General features: G+C 41.7%; 3 protein-coding genes across 11 annotated transcripts; 1 reads left to right on the top strand and 2 right to left on the bottom strand.

Moving 5' to 3' along the window:
• Window positions 1-1,683: 1,683 nt before the first annotated feature.
• On the bottom strand, window positions 1,684-6,410 carry LOC143377548 (dynein axonemal assembly factor 4). The gene is made up of 8 exons (XM_076828945.1): window positions 6,192-6,410; window positions 5,896-6,133; window positions 5,629-5,827; window positions 5,041-5,548; window positions 4,847-4,947; window positions 4,147-4,300; window positions 3,826-4,035; window positions 1,684-2,987 (listed from the first exon to the last, which is right to left on the bottom strand). The coding sequence occupies exons 1-7, from the start codon at window positions 6,312-6,314 to the stop codon at window positions 3,829-3,831; spliced, it is 1,530 nt and encodes a 509-aa protein (XP_076685060.1). The 5' UTR covers window positions 6,315-6,410; the 3' UTR covers window positions 1,684-2,987; window positions 3,826-3,828.
• Window positions 2,928-3,527, top strand: LOC143377555 (vascular endothelial growth factor A-A). The gene is made up of 2 exons (XM_076828956.1): window positions 2,928-3,064; window positions 3,138-3,527. The coding sequence occupies exons 1-2, from the start codon at window positions 2,994-2,996 to the stop codon at window positions 3,472-3,474; spliced, it is 408 nt and encodes a 135-aa protein (XP_076685071.1). The 5' UTR covers window positions 2,928-2,993; the 3' UTR covers window positions 3,475-3,527.
• Window positions 6,411-6,658: 248 nt separating the features above from the next.
• Window positions 6,659-20,621, bottom strand: Spn (protein phosphatase 1 regulatory subunit spinophilin). 9 transcript variants are annotated; one of them, XM_076828919.1, is made up of 19 exons: window positions 20,178-20,615; window positions 18,492-18,593; window positions 18,045-18,318; window positions 16,378-17,960; window positions 14,122-15,418; window positions 13,756-13,776; window positions 13,446-13,670; window positions 13,089-13,275; window positions 12,748-13,011; window positions 12,324-12,679; window positions 11,841-12,096; window positions 11,235-11,288; window positions 10,703-11,008; window positions 10,241-10,627; window positions 9,911-10,172; window positions 9,632-9,844; window positions 9,412-9,552; window positions 9,183-9,289; window positions 6,659-9,114 (listed from the first exon to the last, which is right to left on the bottom strand). In XM_076828919.1, the coding sequence occupies exons 3-19, from the start codon at window positions 18,305-18,307 to the stop codon at window positions 8,863-8,865; spliced, it is 6,174 nt and encodes a 2,057-aa protein (XP_076685034.1). In that variant the 5' UTR covers window positions 18,308-18,318; window positions 18,492-18,593; window positions 20,178-20,615; the 3' UTR covers window positions 6,659-8,862. The 9 variants fall into 9 exon arrangements, with proteins under 9 accessions (XP_076685034.1, XP_076685035.1, XP_076685033.1 ...); XM_076828920.1 differs by lacking the exon at window positions 20,178-20,615 and adding an exon at window positions 18,685-19,637; XM_076828918.1 differs by lacking the exon at window positions 18,492-18,593.
• Between the last annotated feature and the right edge of the window lie 142 nt (window positions 20,622-20,763).

The raw sequence follows: 20,763 nt of genomic DNA, 5'->3' as shown, positions 1-20,763 counted from the left end.
AATGAATGGTCAAAAAATTGTTTTTATTAGGTACTCTTATATCTCCACTGTAAGCACCCAAAAGGTGATTTTTATCAGTTTCTTAGTTTAACAGTTATAATTTATTGGAGAAAGGTCAACGCTATATTATTTTTAATTTTTAAAATTTTAAAGAATCCTTTGAGGCACGTTTATATATCACTAACGTCTACACCATAGCCAAGTTGTCAGCAAAATCCGAAATGTTACTCCGAAAACTGTCCGATTTCGCGTGGAATGGTCCAGCCAGTGATTTATATTACGCTTTACGTTCCAGCTTCTTCCATTTACGCGCGTTCTATTCGCGGAATGTAAATCGCATCGATTGAGACGCCACCGGGAATTATGCGTCGCGAGAAGTTTCCTGGTGCTCTTCCGAGTGACACTCGCTTGCGGCATGCGTGACTTGATAATTAACTGGTTAACATTTATAAGCTATAGATTGTAATCAGTGGTCGCACGGAGCTGATTTAGGTGCACCGCTGGAGATTAGGACACTGATCTTATACTTATCGATAAACTCGCATGTAGACCATCATCGATAACGGATTAGCTTTCGCTGCCGAGAAAGTGCTCCCGAATTACGGCGCTATTAGGAAAAGGCAAGCGTGCGCGGCGTTACGTAATTGTAGATTCATCGGAGAACTTGACCGGGATAGGGGCGAGGAATTTCGTGCATTCTAAAAATATTGAGGGCGCGAAGAGCATTCACGTTTCATTGCCGATTCGCGGGTGTCATTGGCCGATCAGCTCTACCGCAATAACTCCGGTGATCCCTCGTTCGCGAGCAGAAGCCTCTTTGTATTTCATTTTGGCAATCCGCCACCCACTTAATCTTGTCTGACAATTGTTAAATGCTTCGCGCCTCGCATCGTCGCGATTTTCATTTATTTCACTTTGTACATTGTGATTATTGTGAACGCACAGAACGGCGGCGTTTACGAAATAAGAACGATAAAAATTCATCCTTTGTTCCACCGGGTTGTGGATTCGCTTATTAATCCTCCGCGGAATTTATCACACTTTGCAATTAAATTTCCTGATAAAAGGAGAGATCGGCTAAGCCCACCTTTAGGGATTCCCAAGTGTCCCGGGCTGTTGCGGCACCGCGATTGACGTCTATGACCCACGATTAACAGTAGAAAAGTGTGCGCGATCGCCTCACGCAGTGGACGAGTCAATTGACGTAACGGGGATCTCCTACGCGGCGAAATAATTGACTACACTTCTATGTGATTCAGGTCTCGCTCGATCACGCATAACGCTACTATTCCCGTGGATCTACTATAAATACTCTTTAATTGCTTTAATCACCTGGTCTTTTTTAACGCTGGAGAGCGGGCAAAGGTGATTAAAGTTGATTGACATACCTCACCCTATCGGTTACCTAACAGTTACTTCACCCTCCCAAGCGTTACTTGTACTAGAACTCTCGCGAAGCCGTGTACAGTAATGATGGCGTTTTGAGTTACCAGCGATTTCGAGGCTCTGCATCGGGGTCTAGATCATAGCTATAGATTCGTAAGGTCGTATACCGCTGACTCAGGTTCCTGGAATCTCTGTTAACGGATATTCGTGCGACACGATTTTATCATCCGATGACCACTCTCACCTTTCGAACAGGAGTTTCTCCATGTCCCCAATTTCTGCTCACTTTTGGTATTTTTCTTATTATTATATGCGTTACGTTTGTACTATAGTTGCAACAAAATAATTGTAAATTATTTAAACATTTACGCGAGTGTTGCACGAGCTTGGGGCAATACATACATCGCTATTTTTCATCAGCAGAAATACGGACATTTAGAGCATTATATATTTAATTACAAATTACCAATAGTTAAACATCTTGAAATATCTTTCATAAATAGTTTCTGAATTGGTTGATTTATTATTAAAGAATGAATCAGTTACTCTGCAAATTTTGATCACAAACAAATTTTCTACACCTTCTTTATGACGAGTTACCTCTTAAATGAGCAGAATTTGGGACATTCGCCTTAAAACGATATATAAGAGGGCTCGTGAGTGAACTAGACACTTGGTAGACGGTTGCATCGCGATGACTCACTGCAACCTGTCGCTTCATATAACGCCGTAGGTCGAGGGATAGAACGCGCAGTCCCTGCCATACCTTTGCAGAGAGCAGTTCGCTCAGAGGACATCAGCAAGATGACACGCTGTTCAAAATAATTGGAGGCTCTCAGAATCAAAAAGGATCAGGGATTCGTATAGGTGGTTCCTCCAATTATTTTCAGCGTTTAATTGCGTAAACAAGGCGACGATCAACGTCCCGCGAGGCACTTCACTTTCTAGCGGAAGAAAGGTCGGCGACGCTGCTAGAAATCTGGCTAGAATCGGGGAAATTCGGGCCAGGTGCATCCGCTGCTGCGAGAGGAGGGTTGCAGCCGGTGCACGAATGAGAGAATCAAGCAGAGGGATAATTTGACCGATGACTGGTCGAAATTCGGCGCGGCCGATGCGCGAGGAGGTAGAGGAGGCACGTCGAGATAGGGAACGAGGGGACGAGATGAAGATGGACGAGGAAAGGACGGCTGGTCACGCGACGCGACGCGTTTCGAACGGGAGGCTGGACCTACTAGTTGTAATTATAGTTATCTTCGCGATGTTCCGGGAACGCTTTGCTTGGACCCCTCCTTCAAGCTTACCGAGAAGCCACGAGGGAGACGGCGCGAACCGCCGCGGGACAAGACGAAGCGATACAGCGAGAGGTGGGTCGGAAGAAGAGTGGCGAAGGAGAAATCAGAAAAAGAGGGGAGGCGGAGGATGAAAGTTACATATATAGAGGGAGAAAGAATTCAGATCGCAGAAGAGAGTAGTAGCGGTGTGCCCGGGACTCTGGACAATCGCGTGCGATCTATCGGAGCGAGCGGAGCCGCTGACGCGTACGAGTCCTCTAGCTCTGCGAGCCATCCAGCAACGGAGCTTAACAGGCAGCGGACGATCGCCTAAAAATGAGAAGCAGTATCATCTTATTATTGTTCTCTCTTCGCCTCTCCTTTGCCATGGTTGGCAGACACCACAGGTATGATTTCAATCGCGAGATAGTTGACGCGTGGCTCTGACAGGGGCGTTAAACGAACGGTGCCGTTTCGCAGGGACGGCGGCTTCCTGAATCACGTGCAGCTGGTGCACGAATTCCGATGCTCCGCGCCCCAACCGAGAGCCGTGCCGGTCACCGAGCTCTTGACCGTTGGCCCCAGCCCCGACGAATTCTTCTACCCTGCTTCCACCGTTCTAACGCGCTGCGACGGAGCTGGATGCTGCCCCGATCCCAGACAGATCTGCGCGCCCGTCGAGACGAGAAACGTCAGCCTAGTCTTCATGGTGAAGCACATGATCGACCGGCAACGCGACAGACACCACGAAGTGGTGCACGCTCTGGAGCACACCAAGTGCGGATGCGTCGACAAGAATTTGATCAAGTTCGACTGACCCCTTCTGCTTGGGAACCCAAGCTCTTTGTTGCATTGTAAAGTATTTTAGCTCTGTCGTTAAGATTAAAACGCACCAAAATGACTTTAAACGTTTACTACGATAAACTTAGGTGTAAGACAAGTTCCTCGATTTACTTCGCCGTTCAGGATTTGTGACTGTGATATATTTCTAACATAGCGTGAACTGTTGTACGTAATTTTATATGGAATTAATAAAAGATCGCTGCTTTTGGATAATTATCTCGCTCGGTTGTTCCATTTAAACGGCGGCTTATTGCAGCGAGGAATGAGAACGAGCGGAGTTTCGTTTAGTTTCTCGATCGGTTGGCAACCTGGTCTACCTACTTACCCGTTAATCCTTCATGCCGAAGTATTGTTTCGCGGTCAGCAAGTCGCGTTTTATGCTTTCATTGTCCGGCGTCAATTCCAGGGCAGCCTGCAGCTCCGGAATGCCATGCTGAGGCGCGGACACTTTGCAGAGCGCTGCGCCTCGTCGAGCATGACACCTGGCCCTTGACTCCCGATTACCTTCGCATTTCGGCTCCATTAGTTCCAGTGCCTGCGCAAATCGAACGTAACGGTAGATAATTTCATCGAGCAGAAGCGCCGCGTTTCCATAAACCACTTAAAAGAATTACAATTCCATAAACGAATATAATTATTAAAACACCTTGGAGCAGTCTTCCATGCACTTATGATAATTCCCCAAAGCGTAATGCGCTGCCGATCTATTTACGTAAAGAGATGCCATCTTATCACTGATCTTAACCCCGTACGAATAAGCGCTGATGGCTCCGAGGTAGTTTCCGACTTTGTAAAACTCGCTGAAATATAAAAAAAAGCCGGTAAATGTTTACGTTAGGGGAGGATTCTCCGATGACTTTGAGCTTCGCATATGTTGTCAAGGTCATCATTCTGAACAACATTTCCCTTTAAACTTTTTGGCGCTCGGCTTCGGTTTACGAGATATTCGCAAAAAACTTGGCATAATTGTGCATTGAAATCTGCTTATACAGACGTTACTAACAACCATTTTCTCGTGGCCGTCGACTGTTTCACAGCCGACGCTATTAGTATTGGTTGGGGCTAGATTAGGGCGGGGGGCGCGGAAAGCATGGTAGCGAACCAATTTAAGTATGTGTTAAATTTCGTAGGTCTAGTGTTAATTAAAATTTTTTGCGAATATCTCGTAAACTAAAGCCGACCGCCGAAAAGTTTAAAGGGAAATGTTGTTCAGAATGATGACCTTGACAACATATGTCAAGGTCATTGCAATCGTAGAATCCTCCCCTAAAGTAAACATTTACCAAAAAATCTATTAGTATTAACATTAATATTCAACTAAAATATTCTCAAAGCGCAACACGCACTCGCCCTTGTCCTTCAACCACTGCGGATCGCGTTCTTCTGGCCGCAGGTCATCCGCGTCGAAGCCGATTTTCCGCCGCGCTTCCGCTTGCTTCTGAAGCCACTGGATAAACGAATATCAATATTACAACCCCATGTCTCCACTACATCGGTTTAAATAATAAATTAAATGAATAATAATAAATTAAAATGTCACCTCCTGCTCCTCGAGGTGAGAGCTCTCTCTAGCTGGAGTGGGAAATTTCCTTTCCGAGAATTTGATGTTTATGACGCCCGCCTCCCTCGGCAATGGAACCGGCTTTGAAGGCTCTTCGAATATACTGTTGCTTTTCACCAATTTCCCATTTATCGCAGCTCTTACAGACGCCAAACCGGGTCTCGCCTTTTTCTTCTTTTCGCAGAACTTACGCAACTCGTCTCCCTTCATTTCCGTAACGAAACTGCGGGATTTCGATTTATAATCCGCCTCGGAATCCTCGGAACAACTGGAGTCATCCGTGCTGGCGAGGAAACTTTTCTCTTCCTCTACCTTCTTCGTCTCGGTGCTAACTTCTCGACTTTCTTCCGACACGTTGTGTTCAAGCTCCTTTAATTCGCTAGGCGGATGCTCCTTGGCGGATGCACTACCGCCGAGGATTTCGTCGTCAGTCAGCAATCGAGATTTCAACTTATCATCAGTGTCTTTAAACCATTTTAACGGTTGCCTTGTGTAATGGAACGTTAGAGGTTATTATTCGATGTGAAAGATAACAAAGGGTATTTTATTTCTTTGTGGCTAGAGTACTTGTAAGCTTTTCTATTCTCTTGTATCTCCCCTTCGATGCTCGGCAGAAACGGAAGTTCCGCTTTCGATCTCCAATCGTCGAATTCACGCATGGCTTCCTTGCGGTGGGAATTTCGTATCGCGTCTATTTTATTCAGCGTGGCGGTTGTGATGCTGATCTGCTCGTTTACCGCCTCCTTCTGCAAACGCTGTCGCTTATCTAGAGAAAATTATCACATCGGAGGTTAATTAATCGAGTAGGAATTAAAGACACAAAGCGTTAAGTACCGCTTTGGATCTTTGCACGCTCCTCGGCGACCGTTTGGGCGCGTTCCAACGCTCGATTTCGATATTCTCGTTTCAGCTCGTTGTCGATACTTTGCACTTCGAGAGTGGGCCACTTTAAATCGATATCTGTCTTCCGCAAAGAGAGTATCGCTTCTCGATCGCTTACGACGCAATTACTTTCGTTCTCGACAACATTGGCCCATAGAAACAATTCTAATATGAACGGCGGAAAGCTGACCTATTATTAATCACCTGTTACTATTATATAGAATAAAAAATTAAGCAGTATGTAATACCTTCATATAATCATCGATCAGAAAGAAATCCAACTTTTTCGGATGGCCTTTCAAGGGCACGTTTAATATGACGAACTCCGATGTCTGTCGCCACGTGTAATCTTTAATAACAATAGCTGGCATTTCTTCCCCAATAATCAAACGAACCTTCGAAAAAATGAAAATTATAATAGGCCAACTGTCATCACAATTCCCTCGTTATTCGGCACGATTCTCGGTCGTGGGGTAACGAAAAATATCGATCAAACATCACGTGCTAAATAACAAGGAAACGTTGCCCCTTAATTCCGAATAGTATTTTAATTATTTCGCTGGAAAGGATACAAGTGTTAATGGAAGGCTTTATTATTGTATTCACGACTAGTATTCGTACATAGAAAATCTTATTTTAAATGCATATACAGTGTACATCGAAGTATCTTTCCAAACACTCGCGTTTTAGGTAAAAAAAAAGCCAACCACGAGCGTACTGTATGAATTACTTTTAATTAAAACGTTTAAGAGTATTTGTTGACAATACTTTTTATAGACATTACTAAAAAGCTGCCATTCACTGCAACTGCGACATTCTATTCTTATCCATGGAACTACAATTCCCCACCTCTCGCCGTGAGCAACAATTTGAAATCATTGGAAACGTATGAAAAACATTCAAGATACTACACAGCTCCACATAGGTGTATAAGTTTTGGTTCTTGGGCTAGACTATTACTGTCTGGACGAGCGTTCCGTTAAGTCGCGTGTCTAAGCCATTCGTTGAAAAAATCAACTACAAAAACTTATTGTAAATCAGTCGGTTTTTATCAAACGTCTGCTCCTACAAAGATGGAATACTATTTTAAGAACGAACTGCAGGACGCTCCGATCGTTTAGAAATTTTTTGTTTTCATTCATTGAACGCAGATGGTACTTCGAAACGTAACTATTGATGATTACCCTGAGACGCAAGAATTTCGCTTTTCTTGATACTTTCGACCGGCTCCCACATTTCGTTGTACATAACAACAGAAGTAACAAGTAGATATTAATTGCTTTTAAGGTATCGCGATACACAGTACTGTTAAAAAATGGAGGACCTTTGATAAACGCTTAAGTTAGGAAATGAAAAACTATCCTCTATAAAGATATTATGACACTATAGTTATGCCTCTTACACGCCTTACGTCAATAATCATTTTTTTTGTTGTAGATTACATTATTAGTGACAGTTCATCATGTAATATGTACAGTGTGTACAACGCCGAATACTTTGCTCGTTCAATGGCTTTTATGCGAATGAAAATCTCTCTCCTTCGAAGAAGAGCGTAGTGCATTAAGAGAACAGAGTATTCGACGTCGCACAAAACCTTTAACATTATTATAAATAAGTGTACGTACAATGGTGCACGCGTGTCTACGTCGTATCCAAGCGAGTCCCGTAATTATTTGAACAAACATTTAGTACGCATTTTCGTTTCATTACTAGATTTGTATTAACATACATTATTCAATACACAATGTACTCGTATAATATCCACGCTCGTGTAGGGACTCTCGCTCGAAGCGCAACGGCTTCTCCGTAGTACTTCTACTCGTGTGTTAGGAAAGATAAAACTATAAAATCGCATGGAATGTCTAGAGTCATACAAAACGCTAAAGAAATTCATCACATAACTTAAAACTTATCGTCGCAATAAAATCGACGTTGTGCGGATCTTTGCTAGTACTTGCTTCGCATAATACAAATTTTCGTTACGATTAAAAGGAAGAGAGTTCTCTAATATAAACGTTAAAACGGTGCCGCGATAGAAGTCCACTAATACTTTTACTTGATGTCGATAAAAAAAAAGTGTCCGCCAACTCGTCAGCGTCGCGAAATGTAGACTGAGCGAATTTAGATGGGATAAATACAGATGAATAGAATTACTTCGCAGTTCGATCAATCTACAATGGAATTTATAACGTGTATCGTATTAATTAACAATGGCAAATTCGTTGATAGTTCATGATGTACATAGTGTGAGGACAGTATCCTCTGCCAGCGATACACTAGAATTCTACTTCGCTAGCGTTTGTATTATTCGTTATGAGAAGGGTCGTTATTACGCGATTAAGCTGACAATAAAAATAAATACAGAAACGATGTGTTCTAGTAACATGGAACTTATGTCACTACAAAAGATATACTTACAATTATAGAAAAAAAAGTTTTAGATAATCGAGGTTTTATTACAATTTACCTAAATGGCTTGAATTCTTTTTATACATACATATCACATGCATACGTCTGGCATAATAGGCATGCTCGCGCATTCATACACGCTTTCTCCCTTAAACTGTATTCACCGTTGCTTCATAAATATTAATAATTAATACAAATACTACAAGGACATGAAGCAACGTGAATACGACAATTATAAATAAATGCAAAAGTGTAATGATCAAGACTTTATGATCCGGTATAAATAATCAAAGATTTAAGATTTCGGACAGCGAGGCGTCCGAACGTGACCGATTACTTAATCGCGACTGCTTACACGTACTAGTCAATTAAATACAGACGGAAGAATCAAAAGATACATTACAAACATCACTGGAATATCATACATAAGATTTGAACATGTCATCGACATTTTTGTGCAATAGCATTGCAATTTCACAGAGGACATAAGATCGTAAACGTGCGCAAGAACTATTTCTTTCGCGCGGCTTTCTCTGCTTTCCGTCGCATTCGCTCGATTTCTTTCCTCTCCTTGCGTTCCCGGTCCGCTTGTGCTCTAAGCTCCTTCAGCTTCCGCTTCAAATGAGACTTCTCCTCTCCATAAATACCAAAAGCTTTGAGATCGCGGGACTCGAGTCGCAAAAGGTTTCCGCCGTTGATCCCAGTCTCCAAGAAGCGCGGCGCGTAGCGCTCCAAACCGATCCCCGTCAACCACTGACAGACCTGACACCATTTTTTAAGTTAAACACGCGGAGCGTTCCTTTCATTTGTGGAACTACGAATATACTTACTTGTTCCTTGGACCAATCTGTGACTGGTGCGTTCTGCCAAAACGGAGATTTCTTGTCACCTAAACCAAAGTCGCTTGGATGAGGGGGCAACCAAACCTCAGTCGTATCTAGATTTGTAATGTTGTTTATACATGGACGGGGTAGAATTACGTTGAACGAGACACGCAAGAAACGAAAGTAGAGAATTAAGAATCATTTACTACCCGAATAGTGTTACGAATGCCAGTACCTGTTTTAGATGGACTAGGATCGACAGCGGTTGGACTCACAGACCCGCCGGAGGACAGACTGGAAGGCGAACTACCCGGGTGATGCCAAGGCGTCCCGCTGCTGCTAATTACATTTGACGAAGGAATGGAGACTTTTTTTACTGTAAAGATACATATAATTGCGTGAGATCCTATTAGCTTCGATACAGGCTTATTCCTTTGAATTGTAACGCGTCTTACCTCGCTGATTGGCCTCGTTCACAGCTTGCCGTATTTCCTCCACCAAATGATGGGTGACCAAAGTGGGATCATTATTGTGAGGATTATTCAGGTCACTGAAGTCCCCGGAGCTCTCCCTCGAAGAAGACATGTCATTTCCACCGAGTCGTCTCTCTCTTTCCGCTAACACCTGTTTCAATTGCTCTGCCAACGATGCTGGCGGTCCGGTTAAATCTGCAGAGGATCGATAATGATAATATACGCGTAGGAAATATGGAAATAAGGAAGATAAGGAAATACTTTTCTGAGACTGCGGCCAACTCTGCTCCGTCATAGCTCTGACTTGCGAACTAATAGTGCTGTGCTGTCGAATCGTCGTCGGATGAGTGGGTTCCATGTGTTTGCTTTTCAACGAACTAATCGACGAACTACTGGAATAGGAACTCAGATTTGATTGTTTCGACGTCAAATCGTTCGGTGACCTGCTGCTTGTGTCTTGAGAAAGAAGCTTGGATGATGAATCCTCGTCAGTATTGTCGCCTGATTCGTCCAAGCCATAGTCCTGAAGAATGGTTTCATTAAGAAGATACTCGCTCTCTCTTGAACGGAACGTAAAGAATGCATACGTACAGAACTGCTATTGCTAAGGCCACCGGACCGTTTAGGAAGCTGCCTGTTTGCGAGCCCTCCTCTGCTAGCAAGTTCGGCCTTACTTTTCCCAGCAGAATTGTCAAGAAGCCGATGAGCAGGTACTGCCCGGTCCAATTCCTCCTTGACCGGCAGTGGAAGCGGCAGCTTCCTCTCGACTGTCGCGGTCTTGTCTCCATCGTCGGGGCTACTAAGATCTGAGGTCTCTGTGTCTGAAAGCTGACAACTAGTTGACGAAGGGGGAGGAGGTAATTGGCGACGCGTTAATTGCGGTGTAACTATTCTAGCCGTTGTACCGTCGTAAGGCAATCTCACTGGCAATCCAAACCTCCTCTGTGTTTCTGTTAATTCCACCTCTAACGTGATTACCTGAAATCATCATTACACGCATTATCCATCAAGTTCCTTTAACTCCTATCCTTTTAACAACGACCGATGGCATACTCTATCTTTTAAGCTCTTAACAAGAGCATTGTACTCCGTATCTTTCTCCTGCAACAGTTGCTGATAGAATTCGTCTCTGGCCGCGATATCGGCACGTAACTCGCGCGCTGCTCTTCTCGCTCGTGCATATTTCTGTTGCAAAGCGGCGTTCTGTGCTGTCGCTTGAGAAAGCATTTCTCGCGCCGCCGCCATATCTTGCTTGGCAGCTCCCAAGGCTCTCTCAGATTCGTGGAGCCGTAAACCAGACTCGCGCAACTTCGCTGCATACTCCTCGCTACCAGCCCCACTGTTTTCCAAATCTAGAAGCTACAAACGAGACATTTCTTTGGAATATCTTCGACAACTGTTATTCAGGACGACGGCATTGAAACATAAAGATACTTGGACATAGCGCGTGTGCAACAACGGGAGGATAGTGAACTGATTGTGGATGATCTCATCAATACTGGCATGCGATACACAGATAAGTCTAGCAAGCAAGAATTATTCTAACAGAAAATATAATATAGAATTGCTTGTCTTATGTGATTACCTTAGCTTTGAGCTTTTCCACCTCTCCATCTGCTAATGCTAGTTTATATTGACTCTGCAAGCAGCGAACAACGAACACAGTGCATAAGCAAAACCAAAAATATATTCACACTTATGAACCTATGAAGATGTGCTTATGTATACGTAAAATAGCGATATAATTCAAGTAACATATATACATGTATGTACAGTACACATTACGGTGCATAGCCTCAAACTAACTTAAATCTTCCATTTTATACAATCATGTTTCATACGAAGCTCATGAAATGAATATGGATACTAGATACTTCGTGCAATAATAAAGTACTAGAAAGTGTATTCCAATACAAAACTATGATATTTCTAATTCAGCATAACATCAATATCTCGTACAAACGATATACAAATATCTATGTCGTAGTATACACAAAGCATGAGTGTAATGGAGGCTACTCCGTGATTTAGCAATGAGACCACACTGTATATTTCTCATTGACTGTTCGTATAAAATGAATAACAGACACTCGAAGAAAAGAGGAGAATATTTCAACTATTTTCAAAATTTTCAATTATTATGCATATAAGGAGCTACATATACCACGCATTATTATAAAATATACGATACCTCTTGTAAAAGCAGTCTTAAACTATCGACGTCGCTTTGGGTAGTCGCGGATACGTGTTGCGGTATCGATGAACTGATGATAGGAGACCTACTCCGGCCGGAAGTGGCTAGATAATTCTCTATAGGACTATGGGGAGGTTCTCCCTCGGAGCACGATGACATAGCTGGAGAGCCTGGTATCGCGCCCATACTTCCGACGGAAATGTCTTCGCCCCCTCGTTGACTATCAGGCGAGGCGTCCGAAAAATTAAGTTTTCTATACAGATGAATACATTCATGTCCAGGAGCATTTACTTGACTTTAGAAGTGTTTTAAATAATTCAGATATTAGCAGTTCCCCTCAGTACCCCAAGAGGCCCCAAGCCGTCATCGGAGTGGCCGCAAGTTTTCGTCATAGACATTAGCGAGCAAGGATAAACCATCATTGGGGAATCGCTTCGAAAAGATGTCGCGTAAGTTCATTGATCGACTGTCGATTCATACCTGGCAGAGTTAGCCTGTTGTTCTCTTTGCCTGTCTGCTTGGAGACTCTGTCGAATTAGCATAGCTACTTCGGAGTTCGGGTCACGTTCCCTGCCAATCACAAAGCGCACGAGACCCGAAGTATTACGGAGGACACTGGCCGCGTAAGCTTGCGTAACACCGACTAAGGATTTCCCATCCACTTCCACGATTTGATCGTTCACTTGCATCCTGCCAACTCGTGCAGCCGCGCCTTTGTCTGTGATCGTTTTGATGAATATGCCCAATTTCTCAAGCCCCGTATCCGCGCCGACGCCCATTCCGATTATACTTAGACCGAGACCTTCCGGTCCTTTCATAAGTTCCACTGGGAACACCTAACAAATTTCTTTGTTATCCACGCGTATATATTTAATAAGTACGCTTAATCTCTCCAAACGATTACCTCCATTTTCTCAACCCGTTTCTCGAGCTCGTACTCCGCACTCGCAGAAACAGGATCGACATCCTCGTTCCGGCGATCGTACTCGTTTACCGAATGCGTTGAGTAAACCCTCATCGGTCCCGTGTCGAATGAAACTTTGGTCATCTTCTTAACAGGCATGTTCGTTGGATAATCATCTTTCTCGTCATCCGAGTCTGGTATTCCGGCGATTTCCATCCAAAAATGGCCATCCTCAAAATAGTGTACACCATTCTCCACGAGTACCTGAACAAACGTTATCATGTACATCGCAGCTTCAAATTAAATGCATTTAGGTACATCCTGTATGTCTATGATCTTACAACTTTGCCTGGCATTGGGGGCATGTATTCATCTTGATGTTCAGTCTCCGTGTCATCGTTAGTCTCATGAGTGTCGTTTAAACTGCTAACAGATCCAAGGAAAGCGCTTCCGCTGCCCGTTACAGAACCCACTTGACTCTCCGTTAACGAGTCTATTGTTAAATCGCTACGTGATCTATGGGACAAACTAAAAACCGCAAAGATAACATTTTTTTAACACGAGGAACAATCGCTTCTCCCTGTGCAAAGTCGCATCACACATGTGCACTTAATGAAATCAATCGAAACAAATATATAGCATAAGCCGCAAAATATTTACATAGAACGCATGGAACATAAAAGGCCAAACTGATTCACCTATAATCATTAGTGGTGCTATTAATAAGACTGGTGTCAGGAGCGGACAGGACATCGGAAAGCCAGTCCGATGCGTTATCTTGATCTTCTCTCTCCCTCTCTTTGTCCATTTCTTTATTCTTATCAATAGAAGTGTCTTCACTTACAGCTTCAGCGCTCGCAGTGGGAGATAGAAGTCTCGCTATTTCTTGCGCCTCCTCGTCCGACAACAAAGCCGACCCTTGTCTAATTGATTATTTATATGATACACGATGTTCTTTCATAATGTAATATCGTAGCGAATCAACTGAACGTTTAACAATAAACTTACCTTATCTTTTTCTCTAGGATGCTGCATTACGTGCCAATGGATTAGAAGTTTGTTCCAAGTCACATTCAAATAAACATAAATAGAAGAAAAACATTAGAATTTAAATTAAGGAAATAATAATTATTAAGCTGCTTGCAACTTGCCATGAAATGATTCGCTAAACAACTAGAATTATCAGAATTATCAAATACAATATGTGTACGGAAAAGAGAGGAATCTATCTCAAAATATTTAGTGCGTTATACAGTGTTTTCTTTAAATTAAAGTGTCTATGTTAATTATTATGTACAATTTCTTGAGTATTTGCAAGGTTACGTATATTTTTACAATATACGTGTTGTTTAGTAGTTTAGTTTATGAACTTACCGAGAACTCAACAAGTTTTCCGCCTCGTCAGCGGTCATAGTATCTGGTGTTATAGGAACTGTTTGATTAGTAGTAGTTTTAGAAGGAGTTTCCATTGCAGCCTTACAGTCCATCTGGTCATTCACATTTTGCATATCCATTACTGGCGCATATTCCAGATTTGTGATAGTCTTAGTGTCACTGGAATCACTGTCATCGTGAAGACTGCTTTCAGACGTACCATGATCATTAGGTTGCTTCCTCTCTATGTGTTGCTGAGACGTAACAGCAGGTGATACATTCTGAGGTACGTTCACTTGTTGAACTGCATTTGCCGCAGTATTTTCTTGGAATCTTAATTTCGCTAATTGATCAGCTTTTTGTTTCTCTTGCTCCCAAGTTGTCTGAGGCTGGTCCGACTCTTCCTCTTTACTCCTATTCAGTACACTATTTAATGCCTGCGAACTGGGTTTCTGTGATGATACCGTATTTCCTGCTAGAGTTATATACTCCTTTTGGCTACCAGCTTTCGACGCACACTTAGGTGCATTTGCTGGTTGTAGAATATCCTCAGACTCCACCTCCTTATTAATAGGTTTCTCTAATAAATTCTCGGCACTATGAGTATTTGAGACAGTCGAGCACTGGCTTGTATTTAAAATGGCTTTGTCCGTTTGATCCACTTTATTATCAACTTCAGCGAAACTTGAACGTTTCCCGGACACTTCTTCTTTATTCTTCGCCAGCTTCTCGCGCACAGAAATCTTGATCTGATCGTTTTTGGCATTGGATACGGTTTTCTGGCATACAGTTTCAGAGAATGCGTGCCTATCGTTGGTAATATGTGATTTCGACTTATTATCTACAGTTACATTTTGATTTACTTCTGTGATCACTGAATTTCCTCGAGCATGATCTTGATTACTATCTTGAGATATCTTATTATGGCAACTTTTTACTGAATCAGTTCTTAACAATGCATTCTCTTCGATGGGTCCTTTCGCTTGAGCTTTAACTTCATTGCTTTGCATAGCAGCCTCTTGATTCTGCTGCATTTTCTTTGCATATGGCGAAGGTATCGGTATGTCCTTATGTTCTAACGGTGGATACTCCTGATCTGAACTAACAACCGATGGTGGCCGCTGTCCCAAACCAGCAGCTTGAAGATCAACACGCACATGAGAGCGTCGAATGACAGTGGTAGTGTCCGTTTCATTGAATCTTGAATTCTTTTCTGAGATATCCTTCTCAGGGATTGACTCCGTATAGGTTGCAGGCTTTTCTGGCTCTTCGGCTTCCAAGTCATAACTGTTGCGACCTTAAAGTAGAACATTACGAAAACCTATTATTAAATACAAAGTGAAACGTGGACACGATTAAACGAAATGAATTAAAGTTTAAAGGAAGACATCACAAGATACCTCGACAATCAATGCAAAGTAGTCGTAGACACATGATAACTGTATTTTTTTGTGTACGAAACAATCAAAATTTTGAAGAATTCAGGCCGACGGATAAGTGTACGATAAGAAATAAGACGCGATCCTTCTTTACAAAGACACTACAACTTTACACGTTTTGAAATATTTTGCAACACAAAAAAATATGTAAAATCTTTGGTAAAACTGTGCATCACACAACACACGAGACGGTACACAAATTTTGCACAAACAATTTATACGCTATATCTTTAAGGGATTTGAATATTTCACGAAAAACTTGGACAAACTAGATCCTCAAATTATTAAGAAATATTAATATTGTTAAACACTCTGTTTAAAGAACTAAGTTTTAACACAATTCGTTTTTAATAATGTTCCTTTTTTACAAGCACCGACAAAAAGATTACTGAAATTTGTAAAATACTTTTCTGAAGAAAATGCTGTAAAGTACAACCAGACAGAGGCAGAACAGAATACACAGAGATTTCTATAAATAATACTGTTGAAACCGGTAGGAGGAACTGAGATCAAGAAGAGGAGGTAAAGGGGAAGGAGGAGAGAGTTTCCTCCTATACTTTTACTTTTTAGTATTTTGGCACACTGCCATAATAAAATCACGAAATTAAATATCTTATTAACCGATTAATATTTTGATCATTTAAAAGAAGCGCCTAAAATTCGATAGCCAACTATGAATTTAAATTAGGTAAGTGATTTTTGTATGTATGTTTCTTGTTTTATGGTAAGTTTCCAAATGAGTATAGGATGTATTAGTTGTTACATACGTTTGTAGAATTTGTATCGTGTTACTGAGAATGATTCACGTATACTATACCCGCTTGAAATTTCTCAGACATTTCCTTATCTGCCTTCTCTTCTTTACTATCCTTGGAAGGGGAGCTAGGGGAGCTCATACTAGAAGAAGCGCTATCCGTACCTCCAGAAGGTGGTCTTAATTCCGGATCTGGAGACTTGGACTGCTCCATTTTCCTATCCTCCGTCGCATTGTCTTTCTTCCTCGCAGTATTTATGCACGGCCTGGCCCAGTCAGGTCTTGGATCAGGTCTAATAATTTCATTTCTGGCGTCTACGTCTAAAACTTCTCTAGAGTTTTTCAAGTCCGCCGCCTTCTTCAGTATCTCGTCATTTTTGGCTAACCATTCGTTCCTCCATTCCGAAGTTTTAGGCGGCGAGCGTATAGCGTTTGAAGGATAATTTAAATACTCAGGAGTATCGAGCAGGTCGCTGTCCCTCTTTGTCTTACTCTCAGATACAATACTAGTAATATTCTCTATCGACATACTCCGCGTCGGACTAGATAGATCAGAGTTCCTCTCGCGAGAGGAAACATGTGATTTTGTTTGCGAATAAATATCGATACTTGAGCTCGCTAGGGCGTTTTTAGAAATCAAGCCGCTGCTCTCCGTGCTGTTTATACCTTTTGAATTTTGAGCGCAGGCGTTCCTCGATATGTCTGTATTCCGCGAATGCGCTTTACTCGCAGCATTCTTCTGTACAACCGCGTACTCCGGCACAAACGCTTCCTGCGCCTTTTCTGGCGCGGGATTCACCGCATTTTTCGAAACTTCTCGCTGTTCCTGGTTTCTTTGGAAATGTTTATTTTGTACATTTGTGTTCTTCTGGACAACCGCGTACTCAGGTATACTTGGTGATGTATCAAAATATTTATTTATAGTGGCATATTCTGGACTGCTGGGAAGATCTGAAGGAGACACGGCTGCGATACTAGCTGGCCTTTCTTTCTTCGCGTTCGAAGTAGAAGAATTTCTTGTAGGTGGCGGAGGTGGAGGTGGAGATATAGCTGACGATCTTATTGAACAGAAGCTCGCAGATCTCGTGGCTGGATTAGCAGAAATATCTGACGGTCTCTTCGCCTCGTTATCGGTACTCGTCGCATTCTGAATATTCCCTACAGAAGTACCTTCGATGTTCAATTTATTTGCGCTCTGATTTAAAGAACTTTGAACCACAGATCTATTCGGATCTGAATTATATCTGCTTGGTCTCGTTTTCGAGAAATGGCTGGTCCAGTTCTTTTGCTTTTCTATTAATTCCTTCGAATTCAATCTTCTTTCCGGCTTCTCCGGTTTCTCCGGACGATCATCCAAGCGATTCTCTTTGCCATAATTTTTATCAAATTTCCCAAATCCTACCCGCGACTTATGCTTGTCCGGTACACTCTCTAAACCATGGTTATGACCATTCTCGAAGTGTCTTTCAGCGTTTAAAGCCGGTACACTTGCACTCCAATTACTCAAATGATCTCTGGTTCCCGGAGGTGATGGCGACCGAGGACGAGGGGACCTAGCTGGAGACGTACAACCTGATCCAGAATTTGCTGAACTAGAACGTGATCTTAAGCCGTGTAAATTACTAGGCTTCGCGATTCGGTCCACCCTATACAGAAATTTGAAAACAATTCAACAACGTGTTATGCATTCCACTTCCGCTCGATCTTCATTATTTCCACAGCTAACTTACGGCTTATTCGGCTTATTCTCTTCCCCAAGCTTTTCAAAAAGCGCTCGTGCGTTATTGAAACGGGCAGCATGACTCTCAGTCCTAACAACCGTCACTTGCGTGGGTGATTCTTTTAACGGAACAACCGGCTCTTTGAAACCATCCGACAAAATATTATTCGTTCTATGGTTCAAATTGTCCAGTTGCGGTTTCGATTGAAAGATGTTCGCGATGGCCGAAACTTTTGAGCCACCAACTCGTTTCTTTTCCTCAACTGTTGCCATGACTTATTTCTCTTAACATAAGAACAACACAAGCTATTGTATTAATTATCCACGCTATAATAAAAAGCAATATCAATAATCCTCGATATAATAATAAAATGAAACCTAATTTCAAACTATATTGTTCAATATTTTCCAATCGGCGACGCCTTATAAGGAGAAATATATTGAATGATATCGATACCTGGACCCCTTGTGCACAAAGTTTATAAGAATTTTAAAGCCTGATATATTTCAGCCCATTGTCATTCGTGTGCTTCTTACATTAATCATTTTTTCTAATGATCTGAAAGGGACATAATATAATAAGCTATAACACAAATGCATTTTCAGGTGTAAAATTATTTTGCATCCAGCATGAAGTTAATGTTTACAACCATTGAATATTCATGCAGGTCATTGGTCTGCAAACACTTAAAATACATGATTGATATGTTGAGCATGTTGTTTGGAAGATTGGTGAAGCATTTTATTATGGCTTTATTACATTAGGTGTGTATGTGTCTGTGATTGTCTGAAATGATTTAAGTTAGACTTAAATGGAAGGCATGGTATAGAGAGGTGGGGTCTTGTCTGGGCTTTACCCTCCTCCCATTGCCATAGCACACCATGCTCCTGCAATCAATACTTGAATCCTTTCTCTGTAGTTGAGGTATGAAAAGTGGAAGCACGCATATGTTATAGTCTCACATTATATGCCCCGCATATATAATGTGCAGGCCTTTGTAATAATAGGTTAAAATTAAATGCAGCTTAAAATAAACAATGAGGCTAATGCAGCAATACTTTCACCCATTTACACAATCTTTCACACGGCTCTATGTGTCACTGAGAAATAATTTTTAACACTATCAGAAGTGGGGTTTTGCATTTTCAATTGCAAAATAAATAATATTATAAGATTTGCAGGGAAGGTAAATTTGAAATGAGGTGTTGCACTTGACCACACACTTGATGAGTTGTATTACGTGAATTTTTAACACAATTTCGCATTTTGCACTAGCTCTAATAAAAAATAAAAGTAATATCGTCTATCTTTGTGATTGAACGAATTTTCGTTCGAATTTTATAAATCATGAGATGACACATATTTATTATAAAATATCTATGCAAAGCTTATGCAAATGCGTTTTCTTTTAAATTCTAATCACATGCTAGCACATTGTTCGAATGTTTTATGTATGTGACTGAATATATCAGTCTTATTCACGAGTCAACGGTTCCACTGATTAGATAGATAATATTAAAATTTCGTGTTATATTAGGTATTAAAATTATTTGATCGAAGTTTATTCGTTATATTTAAGAGATACAAATTGTATTAAATTGGCGACTATATCGGGAAATTGTCTGAATTAAAAAGAAGCTCCTACTTCGGAAAAATATTTATCACTCTTTCCGAATTAGGAGGGAAATAGATATGCCGTTATGAACACGATTCTTGTTACGATATTTATTGTAGCACCACTGTTATCTTAGAGCCGAAGATAAACACTGGTAGATAAACGAAACTACAAGCATTAATCACACTAAATTCACGTCTTACTCATTGGGCACTGTGCTAGAAAGGAAACCAGAATATACTACGACAGATATTACGATAAGCTTACAACTCGTTATCAGTAGCCCAGCAATGTTTACAAAAGTTCGAGTGAACGTACGTTGTAACTCGCCATTATTAAGCTACTGACCAGCGAATTCGAGCATCGCCGAAAACTTTATAATAATACGTAGCGTTGAAAGATCCCCCGTTTAGCGCGTGTCAAATTTGACTGGTCGATGCTGAACTCACTATAAAAGTGGCGCGCGACCGGGCGAAATTACTTTGATAAGAAATGTGTCAAATTGTTTATAGAAAGCATAAACTAACCAGAGGTGTCACCATGTGCACGAGACCATTTTCCTTTATTACATATGTATATGTCCCGAGCGTTTTCCTATCTTCCTTTCCCCCAGCGACTCGGCCTCTCTTTCGCGCGAGGTAGCACGGCCGAAAATACGCCTCCCTTTTCACAAAATCCCGTGCAAATGCAACAATACCCGACCCCCGTCTCTGTCAAAATCGTTTTACACCCGTGACAGACGCCTGTTTCCGCGGATTTTTTTCACACCTCCATTTATAAACAATACCCTACCCGCGCCGATGATCTTAGACGCGCGAACCGGTAACACTTTTAATTCCAGTTTCTAAACAACCACCACTTATTCCCAACTTAATTGCGATACGATTTTACATCGCGAAACACTTTCACAACCGGCTGTGCGATCTGCCCGTGTCAACAACCCGTGAAAAATGGTCCAAGATGGTCGTCATCCTTTTTAAAGATGGCGACCGTTGCACGCCACTAGGGATTTTAATTCCAGCAGACTTGAAACGAGCAAGATCTTTAACGCTTTTAAACGCTTTCCATACGCTCTGTACCTGTTACATTCGTATTTAAAATCTAAATCCGTCG

This window comes from Andrena cerasifolii, chromosome 16 (assembly GCF_050908995.1).
Source record: "Andrena cerasifolii isolate SP2316 chromosome 16, iyAndCera1_principal, whole genome shotgun sequence".
Classification (NCBI taxonomy): Eukaryota; Metazoa; Arthropoda; class Insecta; order Hymenoptera; family Andrenidae; genus Andrena; species Andrena cerasifolii.
This window is presented reverse-complemented; position numbering and strand designations above follow the sequence as displayed.

What these genes read in the sequence shown, in the direction of transcription:
- Spn (XM_076828919.1), bottom strand. Translation starts at nt 18,307, where the DNA reads ATGGCAACAGTTGAGGAAAAGAAACGAGTTGGTGGCTCAAAAGTTTCG. An exon ending in TGGAAAAGCTCAAAGCTAAG is followed by an intron (nt 11,009 to 11,234) that starts GTAATCACATAA and finishes TCTCGTTTGTAG; the next exon opens with CTTCTAGATTTGGAAAACAG. An exon ending in GCCTTAGCAATAGCAGTTCT is followed by an intron (nt 10,173 to 10,240) that starts GTACGTATGCAT and finishes ACCATTCTTCAG; the next exon opens with GACTATGGCTTGGACGAATC.
- LOC143377548 (XM_076828945.1), bottom strand. Translation starts at nt 6,314, where the DNA reads ATGCCAGCTATTGTTATTAAAGATTACACGTGGCGACAGACATCGGAG. An exon ending in TGATCGATGATTATATGAAG is followed by an intron (nt 6,134 to 6,191) that starts GTATTACATACT and finishes GATTAATAATAG; the next exon opens with GTCAGCTTTCCGCCGTTCAT. An exon ending in CTCACCTCGAGGAGCAGGAG is followed by an intron (nt 4,948 to 5,040) that starts GTGACATTTTAA and finishes TCGTTTATCCAG; the next exon opens with TGGCTTCAGAAGCAAGCGGA.
- LOC143377555 (XM_076828956.1), top strand. Translation starts at nt 2,994, where the DNA reads ATGAGAAGCAGTATCATCTTATTATTGTTCTCTCTTCGCCTCTCCTTT. An exon ending in ATGGTTGGCAGACACCACAG is followed by an intron (nt 3,065 to 3,137) that starts GTATGATTTCAA and finishes GCCGTTTCGCAG; the next exon opens with GGACGGCGGCTTCCTGAATC.